We start from the raw sequence: 16,913 nt of genomic DNA, 5'->3' as shown, positions 1-16,913 counted from the left end.
TGATTTGCTTTATTGCTTATCAATTCATTCTTATTCTTAGTTGAAAAAGCTTGTGTTGCTTAATGAAGTTTATAAAATATTTTTTTTTCAGGTTTCACAGATTAACAAAGGAGACATTTTAACGAGGAAGCGTTTATTTCCAACAGACAGCGCGAACTTGGAAGGGAGGGAGTTTATTGAAACGCAGGGTCAGTTTGGTGAAGCATCTACTCTTATAGTCCATCGCCTGACTATAGGAGGCGCTGTGACGTAATTTTGCCGCCAGTGAAACCACTGAAGAAACAAGACTGGAGCTCTCAGACGGTGAGTGTTTTATTTATTTATTTAATCAGCGACAGTACACATTGTTAGTACATAAAAATATGTAAGATGCGCTAGATTTAGCCAACATGGCTAATTTTCATCCTTTGTCCCTTTTGCAGTTAAAGACATAGACTCACAAATACTACCATACCAGAATAGCAATAAATGTTCACAATTTTGATTCAACATTAACTATATTTTCAGCTTTTGAGAAACCACAATGACATGTTATTTGTTTACTTCTTTCAACTCCATTGAATGTCTATTCCACGTGTTCCTCTAAAAACCAAAGATAGCTGCTAAATGTAGTTCTTAGTGGCACCTTACCTTACAATCACCAGCTTGTGTACAGTCCTGTTATCTGACCAATATAATCCTTAAAAACACGGGGAGCAAGACTATTTTGAATCTACTAATTTAGTCTTTTTTACATTTATTGTTTTAGCTGTTAATGTGTTTGCTTTTGTTTTACAATTTTTTAAATAAAGCTTTTCCTCGCCCTCTCAATGTATGAACATGGTTTTGTTATAGTGAAAGTAGCCATGGTTTTGGCCATTTGACTACCATTTTTATGACCACAGTTTTACCATAAATAACATGTCTTTTTGTTTGTTTTGTACTTACCATGGTAAAAATAATTATAAATGCTTTGCTTTAAAAGTTTTCACGGTTCGGGAAAAATTAGTAGAAATTTATCTGGCAATATCGTGATTAATATCTGATTGTAAGACATTAAATAATAATCCTACCCTGTGCTGGCTCAATATTAGAATTAAGACCCATAAACACATAATAAATAATTTTGAATATTCTCAGAAATGAAATGTTAACTTCTTTAAGTCAGTTCTATGTAGTTCTGTTCTTGTTCATTCGTATGCAAACAAACAGTGGCAGTCCATTATAAATGCTTCTTTTAATAATGATGTTGTGTTTGTCTTCAGGTGTTGCCAATGTGAGCGCAGATGGATGTGATCTGCTGTAAATGAGAACGCATCATTTCACCCTTCAGCTCAAACCAAAGTTTAGTTAGCGTATCATTTCTTATGCACGTCTCAGATTAAAATGTCATGACCACCCCCCGCACACTTTCTCCAGTCCGTATCTTTGATCTGTGTTGCGTGCGTTCTGCACGGAAACTGCTTTTAAACACGTTCCTTATGTTTTTACATGATTTGAACTCCCTACTGTAATGCGATTTCATGCGTAATTAGAGGTGTAACGATATTCAAACCGAACTGAAAAACTGTGATCACAATACTACGAATCTGATGATAAACAGGAGACTCTTCTCAAAATATCTTTCTTTCAATGAGAGGACATTTTAATCTAACACAGGAAAGTAAAGACTTTAAAGGTTGTTATCAGCGATTTCAGGCCCAGAAAAGACCAAAACATAAATGATCACATTCATCTTATCTTTCTTAACGATCCGGTAGCTAGTAGCTGCCCGCCCCATAAGCAGGCCGTCAAAAAGAAAAACGCCTCTCTGTAGGCAGCCTAGGATCTGAGATCTGCACACAAAAACAATTGGGTTCACCAACCATTCAAAACCAAAATAAATAGTGTTCCAACCAATCATGTACATGTCTTTACTGTGTTTTAGCTCAGGATCATGGATCCGCTGATCAAACCTCTGACTGTAATGCTGGAGAACTGCAGATGAAGATGTGCTCCGTCAAACTGGAGGACTGCAGGAACCTGATAGAGAGACGAGGAGAAGAAACCACAGCAGAGGAACAACAACAACAGAGCCATGAGGAAGAGGAGGATGAAGATAAGATTGTGGATGTTGATGATAATGACTTAGTTCTGACAGGTTTGTTCTTCATTAATGGCTCGTTTCCACTGAGCGTTAAGGCCAATTTATACTTCTGCGTAGGGTGCGCGCAGTAGGTACGGTGTAGCATACGCACAGACGCGTCCCATACCGCGTACCCTTCGCCGTAGCCTGATGCGCACCTCCTCAAAAATGTAACTACACGTCGCGACGTCGCGTACCGCAAGATCTGTGATTGGTCAGCTTGTGCCTAGTTCACACTACATGATTTTAAAATGTCGGGCTGAACTGTGCGGTTCACACTACATGACTTGCTCTCAGTGAAATCATGAGTGTTCAAGTTGTTTAGCTGTTCACACCACACAACACAACGTGATTGATCCACAACAGGAGGTAACTCACTACACGAGTTAACAACGCACTACATAGAGATACAACCACGATCAGGTGATAAGAGCATATCATTTGTGACTCAATGAGAGCTGTTACAGTACTATAGTACGGTCTAAATCCTGAAAATAATCAAACAAATAACGAGTTGACAACAACACGATTCTATCTGGTCTAGAAACCATGTTTTGTAACGAAAAACCACGCAATAAAACGAACCAGAAATGACGCGAAACTGCAGAGAAGAACACAACACGCGAATATGGACGTCAGACAGAAACTAGTGCTGCACACTGTTTGCTTGACGATCTGCTCTGAGAAAAAAAAAATGCAAAAAAGAAAAAGTAAGATTTACCTGGTGTCCTCAACCCATGCGTTGCTATGATTGGCTGTACTCATGACATCACTGAGATTGAGTCGCGCGACTGCTCGAGATATCTAGCATGCTAGATATTTTTCTGAGCTCGGTGACCTGTCTGCGAGGTGTCTGCGAGCTGTCTCTGATGCGTTGTTGGCTCTTTCACACTAACGGTTGGCGAGCGTTAATCGTCCGCTAATCGCCCGCGATTTGCACGCGATAACACCCTGACTTGTCGGCGACTCAACGATTTGCAAATCGGGCTTAAATCGGGCTTAAAATCACGTAGTGTGAACTAGGCTTTGGTAGCATCGCATTTCCTCCTATGCATTTCCGCACGTACCATCTCCTCGACATCATCTTTCGTTTCTGCCTTTTAGTTTTTGTAATTTCACTAAAGTTAACTGTTTTTCCACCTCAATAAGCTCCAACTCCAACATGATCCGCTCTCTTTCAGTCGCCATTGCTTGTAGTAACCTAGCCGCGAGGAATCTAAACACAGTGGAACATTCAAACTCTCTGCCGCCAACTAGCATTTCGGAGTAGTATTGCAGAGCAACCAAGACCTGAACGCAGAAGTATAAATGCTCACGATGGCGTCGCCTATGTGCGTACCCTTGACGCAGAAGTATAAATTGGCCTGTACAGTACGGTTCGGGTCGGCAAACCATGATCCAACCAACGTTTCCAACGCCAACAGTACTCTTACTTGATAGGCGTGGTGTTTGCCGTAAAGAAGTGATCGACGTAATTTCACATGAAGAAGAAAGCGAAATAGTAAACAACAATGGATGGCATACAGCAGATCCTGTTCTTGCTTCTCGGCATGTTTGTCACAAAAAGACAAGCGCCGACATTAGGCGTTTCCAATGATTTGGGCTTTAAACAACTACATTCTCGCATGAAAAACTCTTAAAACTACAATTCGTGACACAATAAAAGTAGTATTATATTTCAACTCTATGTTTAAAAAATGGCGCTTCTAATGTTGTCATTCTCCTTGTAGCACACGCAAGTGACGATTCCCTGTCAACCAATCAACGTTCTGCAGTGAGTCTAGCTCCACCTTTTAGTACCGGCATTTAGTTTGGCATTTTGGTACTATTCACAACTTTTGACAGTGGAAACGCAAATAATTGCGTACCGTACCGCTCAGTGGAAAGAGCCATTACATAATTTGCCCACCGACGCCGAAGCTCATTTCCATTTAAAGGGACACACACAAAACAATGTGTTTTTGCTCACCCTCAAAAAGGGACAATTTTAACATGCTAAAAAATTACCTGTGTGGTATTTTGAGCTGAAATTTCACATAGACACTCTGCAAAGTCTGTGATTTAAAGGGGTGATATTATAGCTATGATGTCCCCAGTTTATATTTTATGCCCATTATGTTCCTTTCAGATGATGACGCTGGTTCATCTTCTGATGGAGAAACTGCCTCTATGTCCAAAGTGCGACAGACAAGAAAGAGATTCTCCTGTGGAAAACCATTCAGCAAACAGGATCATTTAGCGAGACGTAAGAGGAAACACACAGAACAGAAAGACTTCACCTGCAAGAGATGTGACATCAGCTTTTCTACCTCAGAAGAGAAGAGACGTCATTCAAAACAGCACAAGAAGAAAGAGTTTCATTGTGATCAGTGTGGGAAGAAATTTAATTCCTCTTCTTGTTTCTACCGTCATAAGACGACTCATACGGACAGGGAAGAACCAGTGTACCAATGCCCTCACTGTGAGAAGAGCTTCACCCAGGGATGGATTCTGAAGAACCATCTACTCGTGCACAGCGATGAGAGGCCGTACAAGTGCTGTGAATGTGAGAAGAGCTTCAAAAAGAAATCAATTCTGAAGAGCCATCTACTCACACACACCAATGAAAGGCCGTACAAGTGTCCTCACTGCGAGAAGAGCTTCAACCAGGGATCCCATCTGAGGAGCCATCTACGCATACACACCAATGAGAAGCCGTACAAGTGTCCTCACTGCGAAAAGAGCTTCAGAGATGGATCTAATCTGAGAAAACATCTATTCATTCACACCAAAAAGAGGACGTACCAGAAGAACCATCTATTCACACACACCAATGAGATTACATATCAGTGTCCTCACTGTGAGAAGAGCTTCAATGAGCGATCTAATTTGAGTGAACATCTACTCACACACACCAATGAGAGGCCGTACAAGTGCAGTGAATGTGAGAAAACCTTTACAAAGCCAAAATCTTTGAAGGAACACCAAAAAATACACTCTGAAGTCAAACCGTTTCCGTGTTCACACTGTGAGAAACGTTTCCATCATTCGACTCACCGGAAAACCCATGAGAGGACTCACACAGGAGAGAAACCGTACCTGTGCTCCTTCTGCGGGAAGAGCTTTGCGACTCCATTTTCTTTCAGAATTCATCAGAGAGTTCACACTGGAGAAAGACCTTATCACTGTGGTGATTGTGGGAGAAGTTTTTACAAGCCAAGTGACTTAAAAATACACAAGAGGACTCATACAGGAGAAAGACCTTTTAAATGCTCACATTGTGACAAGACTTTTGCTCGATCAAGTGACCTGAAGGTCCATGAACGAATGCATACAGGAGAGAAACCTTACCGCTGCTCCATCTGTGGTGAGAGATTCTCTTTTAAATGGGGTTTTCAGACTCACCGGAAGAAACACGCTGTTTTACAATCATCATAGCTTCATCGTGTCACTGTGTGACCCGTGCTGGCAAAATGAGTTGCAATGAGCAAAATATAACAAAATTGTTATTGTTATTTTCACATTCTTAATAAAAAAACCCTTCAAAATGATAATAATTTGTTGGAGTGGGATCTGTTTGAGTCAGCAAAGTCAATTTAGAGGAAATTCGAGGTAAAAAACTAAGCAACCATACCTTAAAATCCCTAATAACACCAAATTTGCCATACAAACTTAAAACCAAATATATTTAGGAAAAATATATATTCAACCTTTTTTCCTGATGATACCTTAATTAACACTAATGAAACAGACAGCCTATATTACTCTACTGCACAGATAATGTTACACATCAGATGTGTTTTCCCAGACAGTAAACCAAATCTTAATTTAAGACATAACAGATAATGTTTGCGTGAATACTCGCCAAGACAGATGTTTTCAAATACTGTATAATATTCTATTTGAAACTATTAAAATGTTGTTTTTCGTCTTCAATGTCACATGGCCCTTCAGAAATCTTTCTAGTATGCTGATCTGCTGCTCAGGAAATCTTTCTTATTAGGCTTTTTATAGCAGTTTAAAATGCTTGTGCTGCTTAATAAAGTGTAGAAAATGACAGTGTTTTATTTAGGATTCAACAACAGAAGTGAAGAACAGCATTTATTTCAAACAGAGAGCGTCTGGAACATGTACCCTCCTTTAATTCAGCCTCTGACACCTTCCTCTGATATCTGGCTGAGCGCGCTTTCTCCTTTCTTTCACAGAAAGCCGCGAACTCGCGTAATTCAAATATTAACGGTAATTTTGATTTACTGGCTGACTGACCGCGTAAAGCCGCGAACTCAGTCATTTAAAAAAAAAATGAGCGGTAATTTCGATTAACAGCTGATTTACTAACATTCGTTCATCAATTTTCTTAATAATCACATAAAATTATGATAGTTTATGAGTCTCTTGGAAACGCCACTGACTGGGAAAATAGGTTTGGTGTACACTGTAGATCCTCTTACTTTTATCGCTCGTACTGTAGAAGGCGCTGTGGCGTTATTTAGTCCAGCGGTATAACCACTGAAGAAACTAAAGAAAGACGACTGACTGGAGCGATCAGACGGTAAGTGTTTAGTCTATTTTACATTGTTATGCGTTTTACCTCATGTGCTTCTTCTTGTTTTTGTCCTAGCTTTAATGAGTTTAGCTGAAGCTTTCTTTGTCCATTTGCCTGAAAAAATTACATTGGTTTTACAAGAGTAACCATGTCCTGTTGTTTCATTACAGTAACCATTTTTTAACCATGGTATTGGTAATAAATATCACAATGCTTAATTTTTAGTGCTGCATGTTTTTAAAAATGTCATGTTTTCTGATGAAATTTGTAGGAATCTGATAATATCCAGTATGAGTTATACATGTAATGAAAATATTCCAGGTTTGTGCTGAATTAATACTGAAACTATGTAAACGGTCATGCAATTTTACCTCTAAAAATAAACATTTATGAATATTCTCCAAAATATTTTGAGTTTAAATCAGTGTCCGTTCATTACAAATGCATCCTGTAATAATGATGATGTCTTCAGATGTTGACCATGAGAGTGCAGATGGATGTGAACTGCTGTAAATCGGTGGGAACGGATCTGTCCATGCTGGATATTGAGGATTTCATCACTGAAATCTGTCAGCTGAAGAAAGAGGTGGCGTCACTGGAGGCAAAGCTGAGAGAAAGAGGAGACAAACCCAACAGAGAGGTTTGAGCAGCTCATCATTTCATCCTTCAGCTCAATCAAACCAAAGTTGTTTAGCAGCTTCACATTTCTCATGCACATCACTAATTAATCCAGCAGCAAAACATGCTAACTAATCGATATAACCTGAGTAATGAGGCTAAAATCAACAGGTTGTTCTTTGTTTATCTATTTTTGTCAGGTTTCAGTGTGTGTGACTGATGGGACAGAAGCTCAGGATTCAGTCTGGAGATCCAGAGACACACAGGACTCAGAGCTCAGCCTCACTTTACTGTGTTATACTGACGCTCAGGATCATGGATCCACTGATCAAACCTCTGACTGTAACGCTGGAGAACTGCAGATGAAGATGTGCTCCGTCAAACTGGAGGACTGCAGGTACCTGATAGAGAGACGAGGAGAAGAAACCACATCAGAGGAACAACAACAACAGAGCTTTAAGGAGGAGGAGGAGGATGAAGATGAAGATCAGGATAATAATGTTGATGAAGATCAGAATGATGATGAGAATTATGAAGATGAAGATCAGAATGATGTTGTTGATGACTTTGTTCCTTCAGGTATGTTTCATTTTATAATGAATGAACAGAATTACTATTATTTAATTCACATTGTGAGCTCAACGTGTGTAAAATATCACAGTGGCTACGTTAACATGCACAAATTTTGTTTCAATCGGACTGAATTTACTCCGATTGATGAATCTGAATGTAGCGTTTACGTGATTGCAAAACAAGTGTTATATGACCGACATACCTCACGGGGCCACAGCCGCGCCTTCTCCTCTTTTTTAAAACGCCATATGTGAACGGCCCCTTACTCAGCACAATAGGAACTGTTAGTGTTCGCTGATTGACCGAACATCACCCTTGCGTTCTAAGGACATTACATGTAGTCAAGCCAATGCTAACGTTGTTAAAGTCGTCATGAAATCAAATTTTACCATTCGTGTTTTTTTATGTAATGTAGTGTTTATTATAAATGATTTATCTGTGCACTTCATTATTTTTAAAAAATTCATGTACCGTTATAATCTTTAATCAAATACGTTGGCCTTCCCTCCCCCCTCAAAACGACTTCTCTTCTCTTTCGATCAAAAACTATTATTAACTATTACTGGAGCCTTACTGATCAAAATTCAGATATAAAATTTACAGAAAAACTTCGATATTTCATGGTCATTATGTTCTTTTCAGAGGACAATGCTGGTTCATCTTCTGATGAAGAAACTGCCTCTACATCCAAACAGCGACAGACAAGAAAGAGATTCTCCTGTGGAAAAACATTCAGCAAACAGGAAAATTTAGCCGGAAATGACATAAAACACACAGAACAGAAAGACTTCACCTGCACAAGATGCGACATCAGCTTTCCTACCTCAAAAGAGAGGAGACTTCATTCAAAAGAGCACACCGTGAAGGAGGAGTTTCGCTGCGAACAGTGCGGGAAGGATTTTTTCACCACTGCTCAGAATATGAGAGCTCATATTAAGACGCACAGCAAAAAGACTTTCCACTGCAGCGAGTGCGACAAGTGTTTCCGCACCACACAACAACTTTCAATGCATAAGCGAAGCCACACTGGCGAAAAGCCGTACAAATGCCCTCACTGTGAGAAGAACTTCAGCTTGAGATCGGGTCTGAGGAGCCATGTACGCACACACACGAATGAGAGGCCGTACAAGTGCAGTGAATGTGAGAAGAGCTTCAACCAGAGATCCCATCTGAATAAACATCTACTCATACACACCAATGAGAGGCCGTACAAGTGCGCTCAATGTGAAAAGAGCTTCAACCAGGAATGGGGTCTGAAGTGTCATCAACTCATACACAGCAATAAAAGGCTGTACAAGTGTCCTCACTGCGAGAAGAGCTTCAACCAGGGATCGTCTCTGAAGAACCATCTACTTACACACTCCAGTGAGAGGCCGTACAAGTGTCCTCACTGCGAGAAGAGCTACAAAGAGGGATGTAAACTGAAGAAACATCTACTCATACACGCCAATGAGAGTCTGATCGAGTACCCTCAATGTGAGAAGAGCTTCAACCAGGAATCTAAACCGAATAAACTTCCACTAGCACACACCAAGGAGAGGCCGTTTCAGTGCAGTGAATGTGAGAAAACCTTTACAAACTCAACTTATCTAAAGGCACACAAAAAAATACACAATGAATTCAAACCGTATCAGTGTTCACACTGTGAGAAACGTTTCCATCATTCGACTCACCGGAAAACCCATGAGAGGATTCACACCGGAGAGAAACCGTACCTGTGCTCCTTCTGCGGGAAGAGCTTTGCTAGTCCATATTCATTCAAAGTCCATCTGAGAGTTCACACTGGAGAAAGACCGTATCACTGTAGTTATTGTGGGAAGGGATTTTATAAGCTAAGTGACTTAAAAATACACAAGAGGATTCATACAGGAGAGAAACCTTTTAAATGCACACAATGTGACAGGAATTTCACCCGATCAAGTGACCTGAAGATCCATGATCGATGGCATACAGGAGAGAAACCTTACCACTGCTCCATCTGTGGCGAGAGATTCGCTTTTAAATGGGGTTTTCAGACTCACCAGAAGAAACACGCTGCTCCAGAATCATCATAGCTTCGTGTCATTATTTTTAGTGTTATGGGAACGTTATTTTATGTTTGTAAAAAGTAAAACCTAAAACCACAATATCTGTGGAACATTATTTACTGTGTAGAAATGAATCCTCTGGATCCTTTCTTTTTGACAACTTTAAATTCTCTGTAATGTCCTGATCAATGTTTGGTATTGGATTCAAGTGTGTGTATCACTTTAATCTCTTGAATGATACTTATTGCTAAGTGAGTGCGTAAGTAGATCAACTTTGTAAGGTGCATAAGTACTGGCTTAAATACCTCGTTGCTTAGTTTAGATTTTAGTCATTTGCAGACTATAGGCTTTGCTGTGCTAAATTTAAGGGCGTGGACCAACTCCTCGAGTGAAGACCAACTCCTCGAGTGAAGACCAAGAGCTCGGGCGATTAAAAATGTAATTTAAAATTTAAAATAATGTAATTTAAAATTACTGTTTTCTATTGAATTTATATTCAAATGTTTGTTTTTCAGTGAGTCAAAGCAGCTTTGACTGGTCGTTACCCCAGTCTTCAGTGTTGCATGATCTTTCAGAAATCATTCTAATACGCTGATTTACTGCTCAAGAAAGCTTGTTGAAGTAACAGTTGAAAATGCTTGTGGAAACTGACGAAGTACTGTTTTCCAGGATTCATAGACCAACAGAATGAGCAAAGAACAGCATTTATTTAAAATAAAAAGTTTCTGGAACATTTTTTAAAATAAAATAAATTGAATGCGTCCTTGCTGAAAGAAAATATATTAATTTGTTTTTTTTTTTACATCAAACTGAGCCCAAATATAATCAATTATGAATTGTACACCAAATAAAAACTTTATCTGTAGTTTATTATGAAAACCTTTATTTGCCTCTAGTCTTCTATCTACTCCATCCCTCGTACTGTAGGAGGCGCTGTGCCGTTATTTAGTCTACCGGTAAAACCACTGAAGAAAGACAACAACTGGAGCATTCAGACGGTGAGAGTAATCTGTTTTACATATTTATGCGTTTTAGCTGTTTGCTTGTTATTTGTCTGGCTCTAGTTTTTAATGAACTTAAGTGAAGCTTCTTCTCGCCCACTTGGCTTATGAAAAATACCGATAGTTTTGCTACAGAAAGCCATTTAAAATGTCCTCATGTTTTACTAACCATGTTTTAAAAATGATATTTGTAATAAACCGATACTATACCACCATAATGGTTTATATTCAATGCTAGATGCTTGAAATTAATAGAAATCTGACAATATCATGTTTAATATCTTAATATATGATTATGAGTTATGCATAATGTCAAATAATATTTGATTAAATTCCTGCTCTGTGCTTGCTTTATACTGAAACTATACACAAATGCTCCTAAAGACTTTTACATCTGAAATAAATATTTCTGAATATTCTAAGTTCATTATAAATGCAGATAAGTAATGATGATGTGTTTGTCTTCAGACATTGACCATGAGAGCGCAGATGGATGTGAACTGCTGTAAATCAGTAGGAACGGATCTGTCCATGCTGGATATTGAGGATTTCATCACTGAAATCTGTCAGCTGAAGAAAGAGGTGGCGTCACTGGAGGCAAAGCTGAGAGAAAGAGGAGACAAACCCAACAGAGAGGTTTGAGCAGCTCATCATTTCATCCTTCAGCTCAATCAAATCAAAGTTGTGTTAGCTTCTCACTTCTTATGCACATCTCTAATTAATCCAGCAGCAAAATGTGCTTAATTAGTCAATATAACCTGAGTAATCAGGCTAAAATCAACAGGTTGTTCTTTGTTTATCTATTTTTGTCAGGTTTCAGTGTGTGTGACTGATGGGACAGAAGCTCAGGATTCAGTCTGGAGATCCAGAGACACACAGGACTCAGAGCTCAGCCTCACTTTACTGTGTTATACTGACGCTCAGGATCATGGATCCGCTGATCAAACCTCTGACTGTAACGCTGGAGAACTGCAGATGAAGATGTGCTTCGTCAAACTGGAGGACTGCAGGAGCCTGATAGAGAGACGAGGAGAAGAAACCACAGTAGAGGAACAACAACAACAGAGTCATAAGGAGGAGGATGAAGATGAAGATGAGAATAATGATGATGATGATGACTTTGTTCCTCCAGGTATGCTTCTTATATGACCAGGTGCTGAAGTAACAGAATTAGTATTAAATTGAACTTTGAACTAATCATCTCTGTCCAATCTGCTTTCAGATCCTACACAATTTTATTTTAACTGACCATTCAGCTTTAGAAGTTATAGAAAAGGATACATATTTAATGCTCTTTTTATGTTATAATAATTATAATGACATAATTTTATGTTCCTTTCAGATGACAATGCTGGTTCATCTTCTGATGGAGAAACTGCCTCTACATCCAAACAGCGACTGACTGTGAAGAGATTCTCCTGTGGAAAAACAGTCAGAAAACTAGGGCTTTTAACGAGACGTAAGAGAAAACACACAGAGCAGAAAGACTTCACCTGTAAGATATGTGACATCAGCTTTCCTACCTCAAAAGAGAAGAGACTTCATTCAAAAGAGCACACCGTGAAGAAGGAGTTTCGCTGCAAACAGTGCGGGAAGGATTTTTTCACCACGCCTTATAATATGAGAGCTCATATAAAGACACACAGCGAGAAAACTTTGCACTGCAGCGAGTGCGACAAGTATTTCCGCACCAACCAACATCTTTTAATGCATAAGAGAATCCACACTGGTGAAAAGCCGTACCAGTGCCCTCAATGTGAGAAGAGCTTCAACCAGAGGCCCCATCTGAAGAGCCATCTACGCATTCACAGCAATGAGAGGCCGTTTCAGTGTCCCCTTTGTGAGAAGAGCTTCAACCAGAGGCCCCATCTGAACAACCATCTACTCATACACACCAACAAGAGCCCATACAATTGTCCCCTCTGCGAGAAGAGCTTCAAATGTGGAACCAGTCTGAAGAAACATCTACTCACACACACCAGTGAAAGGCCGTACCAGTGCAGTGAATGTGAGAAAACCTTTACAAACTCAAATTCTCTGAAGGAACACCAAAAAATACATTCTGATATCAGACCATATCAGTGTTCACACTGTGAGAAACGTTTCTATCATTCAGCGCACCGGAAAACCCATGAGAGGACTCACACCGGGGAGAAACCATACCTGTGCTCCTTCTGCGGGAAAAGCTTTGCTAGTCCATTTTATTTCAAAGTTCATCAGAGAGTTCACACTGGAGAAAAACCTTATCACTGTGGTGATTGTGGGAAGGGATTTACTAATTCAGGTGGCTTACAAATGCACCAGAGAACTCATACAGGAGAAAAACCTTTTAAATGCTCACAATGTGACAGGAATTTCACTCGATCAAGTGACCTAAAGATCCATGAGCGATGGCATACAGGAGAGAAACCTTACCACTGCTCCATCTGTGGCGAGAGATTCTCTTTTAAATGGGGTTTTAAGACTCACCAGAAGAAACACGCTGCTCCAGAATCATCATAGCTTCATCTAATCATTAATAATTAAAAAAAACACCTAGTCAAGTCACCTTCATTTATATAATGCTTTTAACAATATGGACTGTTTCAAAGCAGCTTTTCAGTGATAATTCTAGAGCTGCTGTGAAGCCAAAACAATCTCTGTTACTCCAATTTCCTAAGTAATTGTTCAGCTAAAGTTAGTTTTGATTCACTTACGTCACAACGATCATTAGTTATTAAATTAGGGGCCCTTTTCACAACACCGACACCGGCCCACTCATTCGCACAACAGTGTTTGGTGCTCAAGAACACAAACCTTGAAATAGGTCCCAAAGTCCAAGCATTTTTTCTTTCGTTTTTTTTTATCTCTGCCTGAGCTTCAAAAACACAAACCTGTGAAAACGCTGATGGCGTGTACATAAGTATTACGTGTTTAGTCTATAGGTATGCATGTTTAAAATACACTGAGCAAAATTATAAACGCAACACCTTTGTTTTTGCACTCGTTTTTCAAGAGCAGAACTCAAAGATCTTAGACTTTTTCTATGTACACAAATCCTGTTTCTCTCAAGTTTTGTTCACAAATCTTTCTAAATCTGTGTTAGTGAGCACTTCTCCATTGCCGAGAAAAGCTATCCACCTCGAAATATCAAGATGCTGATTAGACAGTCACAGAATGATTCTTAGGCTGGTCACAATAAAAGGCTACTCTAAAGCGTGAGGAAGGAGATACACAGATAACCCATTTACAGCTGGCATGATTGGGTGAGGGAATAGAGAAATCTAGAATGAAGACCTCCTCACCAATCGCCTTATTCTGCTATGCCTTTTTCTCTCTGACTGATACATGTATAAAATAATAAATAGAAATCTCTTGGCAAAAGTAACTGGTGTAGCTTCCGTGATTCAACCATAACTGGGGAAAGCATGATTTTCAAATCTACACTCACCCAGGTTCCTAACCATTGACGAAGGATTGACTGAGCAGCCATCAAGTGTTAGACAGCTTTCTAGGTTATCACGTGTTTTTTGTCCAATAATTCGAATCTCTGTTTTTTTTCAGACTTTAGTAGACAATTATGAGTCATCCAGTTTTTTATATCATCTATACGTTCCGTCAATTTTGTGAACTGGCAAGTTTCGTCAGGGCGTGAAGAAATATAGAGCTGAGTTTCATCAGGGTAACAGTGAAAAGTAATACCTAATGATATCTCCCAAGGGTAGCATGTACAGAGTGAACAGTAACGGTCCTAGTACTGAGCCTTGTGGTACCCAATACTGAACTTGTGATCGATTAGACAACTCTTCATTTACTGCTACACACTGATGACGGTCAGATAAGTATGATTTAAACCATGCTAATGCAATTCTACTAATGCCAACACTATTTTTGAGTCTATTTCTGTCAGTGGTGTCAAATGTGGTCATTTTGTAAAGTAGTGGACAGAAAAATGGGAAAATGCAAATTCCAGCCGAGGTGGTTGTTTTTAGACATAGTTGTTGCCCCTTAGTGGATTTTGCGGTTTTTGTAAGTTGGGGATGGAAATCAGTGCCGTGAAATCTCATATGCAGTGTGACGGCCACAAATCGGCGATAAGAGTCAGGCAGCAAACAACTATGTTTAATTACTTTGGCGTGACCTACAAATCTTCAAGTAGTAACCTTACGGCGACAACTGATGCTGTAGTCACCAAGTTTGTGGAGCAGCTAACGTTACATAATTTAGCGACATTCGATCAGCATTTGGCTCGAATGCGACTTTGAAGGCGGAGGTGCTCTGGTGTCTGAACACTGCTGTCCATCACCGTCCAATTAAGGTGTTTCTGTTGTTCCAGGCAATGTTTCTTGATTCTGAAATCGTCAAATCTTTCTCTTGTGGCAAGGACAAAACCAGCTACATTTTAAAATTTGGACTTGCCCCATACTTCAAAACTGATTACTGCAGTTAACGATGCAGGACTATTTGTGTTGATGTTTGATGAGAGTTTAAACCATTCAACAAAAAATAAACAACTATGTCCATGTTTGATTTTGTGAGGCTGGTTGTGTCCAGTCCCGCTATCTGGCATCACAGTTCATGGGACATTCAAAGAGTGAGGATCTACTGCACTATGTCAAAGTAAGTATAGTTGTTCTTTTGTTCATGCGTTTGTGATTCTGAAAAGGAAAAAGATTAGGCTTCTTCTTCCATCTTGTGGACAACCGTAGTATTGCAGCCTTCATTTTGTCAGTTGTCAGTTTATAATTTGATGTTAGGCCATAGAGCATCAGCAATTCATTATTAAGCATGTTTCCTCAGAATAACTTGTTGAACTTGTAGAATAACCTATTTCTTGTTGGTGGTGGGGGTTTTGTTTTTAATTAAAGCAAATTTGCAATAATCAAACATGTCTGTAACATCTTTTCAGCATTTTTTGTTGGTCTCATGATTTATTTATTTCTGTTTTCAGAAATGTGTGCACCAACTAGATGTGAAACATCTCATTTCCATTAGTATGGATGGCCCCAACGTGAACTTTTAAGTTCCACAATAATCTCCAGCAAGAACATGTAAACTATGGAGGTCGACAGCTAATTTCGTTTGTGAGCTGTACACAATTAATTCAAGACTGGCTTCTCCCCATGAAAACTATTGAGTATTGAGAAACATCTGAGAGCAATGGACTTTGTTTTTCACAGTGTCCCTTCAAAAAGGGAAGATTATACAAAACTTACCGGCTCATCTCTTTCCACTCCCATTCTGTGGACACAGATGGGTAGAAAACCTGCCTGTTGCAGAGAGAGCCACCAAGGTATGGCCAAAGCTGAAAGAATATGTAGAAGCAGTCCGTAGAAAAGAACTACCAAACCCTGGAACCTCTTCTTTTGATATAATAAAAATAAAGATCCCCTGATCTTAGACAAACTTCAGTTTTTCATGGCGTTATCCAGAACGTTTTGTGCATTCTTGAAGAAATACCAGACTGATGAGCCGGTCTTGCCATTTCAGTGCAGAGACTTGACAGTGTTAATGCTAATAGTCTAATCTCTGCTTCATTTTAAAGGCTATTTTTTGTTTTATGATAACCTTTCAAGTGGGTATACCACATTTAATAATTGTATACCTGTGTAGGATGGAATTACAAAGCTGGTTAAGAGGATGCTAAATAATTAGACATTTTTTTTTTTCCTTTTTGTAGAGTCTGGTGAGACGTTTCATCAAAATCACTCCCTTTAAACTGACCAAACTTGACACTGATGACCGGAAGAACTGGGTCAGTGCAAACCACACATTGGATTGGGTGCTGACTCTGTCCTTAAGGTAATGCATTGTTACTGTTTTTTATTTTATACATAAACTTTAAACCATACTGCATTTTTAACACATACTCCATCTATATATATTGTACGTTGAAAACATATAAAATTCTAGTAAAATACCTCTAAAAACATTCAATCCAATCAAATATAGTGTCTATAATTAGATTAATATCTCAGTGATTATAATTAGTCATGTTTTTACATTATTTTTATTATCTGTTATACAATCTGTAGTGAACGTGTCATGGAAATCTACCAGATGATGTTTATTTCTTCAGTTAGCAG

The 16,913-nt window shown here is 39.1% G+C and overlaps 3 protein-coding genes and 1 long non-coding RNA gene across 7 annotated transcripts; all 4 read left to right on the top strand.

The window, feature by feature from the left end:
* The first annotated feature begins 52 nt into the window (after window positions 1–52).
* Window positions 53–5,631, top strand: LOC120487891 (uncharacterized). 4 transcript variants are annotated; one of them, XM_039684321.2, is made up of 4 exons: window positions 53–303; window positions 1,245–1,281; window positions 1,907–2,119; window positions 4,233–5,631. In XM_039684321.2, the coding sequence occupies exons 2-4, from the start codon at window positions 1,266–1,268 to the stop codon at window positions 5,519–5,521; spliced, it is 1,518 nt and encodes a 505-aa protein (XP_039540255.2). In that variant the 5' UTR covers window positions 53–303; window positions 1,245–1,265; the 3' UTR covers window positions 5,522–5,631. The 4 variants fall into 4 exon arrangements, with proteins under 4 accessions (XP_039540255.2, XP_039540266.2, XP_088988862.1 ...); XM_039684332.2 differs by lacking the exon at window positions 1,245–1,281; XM_089132736.1 differs by having other exon boundaries at window positions 1,245–2,119.
* Window positions 5,632–6,281: 650 nt separating this feature from the next.
* On the top strand, window positions 6,282–9,962 carry LOC120487774 (uncharacterized). Its single transcript, XM_039684154.2, has 4 exons — window positions 6,282–6,635; window positions 7,102–7,269; window positions 7,448–7,826; window positions 8,463–9,962. The coding sequence occupies exons 2-4, from the start codon at window positions 7,102–7,104 to the stop codon at window positions 9,872–9,874; spliced, it is 1,959 nt and encodes a 652-aa protein (XP_039540088.2). The 5' UTR covers window positions 6,282–6,635; the 3' UTR covers window positions 9,875–9,962.
* Window positions 9,963–10,741: 779 nt separating this feature from the next.
* Window positions 10,742–14,211, top strand: LOC120487866 (uncharacterized). The gene is made up of 4 exons (XM_039684291.2): window positions 10,742–10,845; window positions 11,317–11,484; window positions 11,662–11,980; window positions 12,191–14,211. The coding sequence occupies exons 2-4, from the start codon at window positions 11,326–11,328 to the stop codon at window positions 13,348–13,350; spliced, it is 1,638 nt and encodes a 545-aa protein (XP_039540225.2). The 5' UTR covers window positions 10,742–10,845; window positions 11,317–11,325; the 3' UTR covers window positions 13,351–14,211.
* A 635-nt stretch (window positions 14,212–14,846) lies between these two features.
* LOC148978421 (uncharacterized) lies at window positions 14,847–16,648 on the top strand. The gene is made up of 3 exons (XR_016168994.1): window positions 14,847–15,447; window positions 15,779–16,120; window positions 16,508–16,648. It is a non-coding gene; the product is annotated as an uncharacterized LOC148978421 (long non-coding RNA).
* The last annotated feature ends 265 nt before the right edge of the window (window positions 16,649–16,913 follow it).

Source organism: Pimephales promelas, chromosome 6 (genome assembly GCF_988280905.1).
Source record: "Pimephales promelas chromosome 6, fPimPro1.hap1.1, whole genome shotgun sequence".
Taxonomy (NCBI): Eukaryota; Metazoa; Chordata; class Actinopteri; order Cypriniformes; family Leuciscidae; genus Pimephales; species Pimephales promelas.
Note: the sequence above shows the minus strand (reverse complement) of the source record. Positions and strands in the feature narration are given on the sequence as shown.

Excerpts from the sequence above, each read along its gene's own strand:
- LOC120487891 (XM_039684321.2), top strand. Across the intron at positions 2,120-4,232 it reads TAATGACTTAGTTCTGACAG|ATGATGACGCTGGTTCATCT; the intron begins GTTTGTTCTTCA and ends TGTTCCTTTCAG.
- LOC120487774 (XM_039684154.2), top strand. The coding sequence starts at position 7,102 with ATGTTGACCATGAGAGTGCAGATGGATGTGAACTGCTGTAAATCGGTG. Across the intron at positions 7,270-7,447 it reads GAGACAAACCCAACAGAGAG|GTTTCAGTGTGTGTGACTGA; the intron begins GTTTGAGCAGCT and ends TATTTTTGTCAG. Across the intron at positions 7,827-8,462 it reads TGATGACTTTGTTCCTTCAG|AGGACAATGCTGGTTCATCT; the intron begins GTATGTTTCATT and ends TGTTCTTTTCAG.
- LOC120487866 (XM_039684291.2), top strand. The coding sequence starts at position 11,326 with ATGAGAGCGCAGATGGATGTGAACTGCTGTAAATCAGTAGGAACGGAT. Across the intron at positions 11,485-11,661 it reads GAGACAAACCCAACAGAGAG|GTTTCAGTGTGTGTGACTGA; the intron begins GTTTGAGCAGCT and ends TATTTTTGTCAG. Across the intron at positions 11,981-12,190 it reads TGATGACTTTGTTCCTCCAG|ATGACAATGCTGGTTCATCT; the intron begins GTATGCTTCTTA and ends TGTTCCTTTCAG.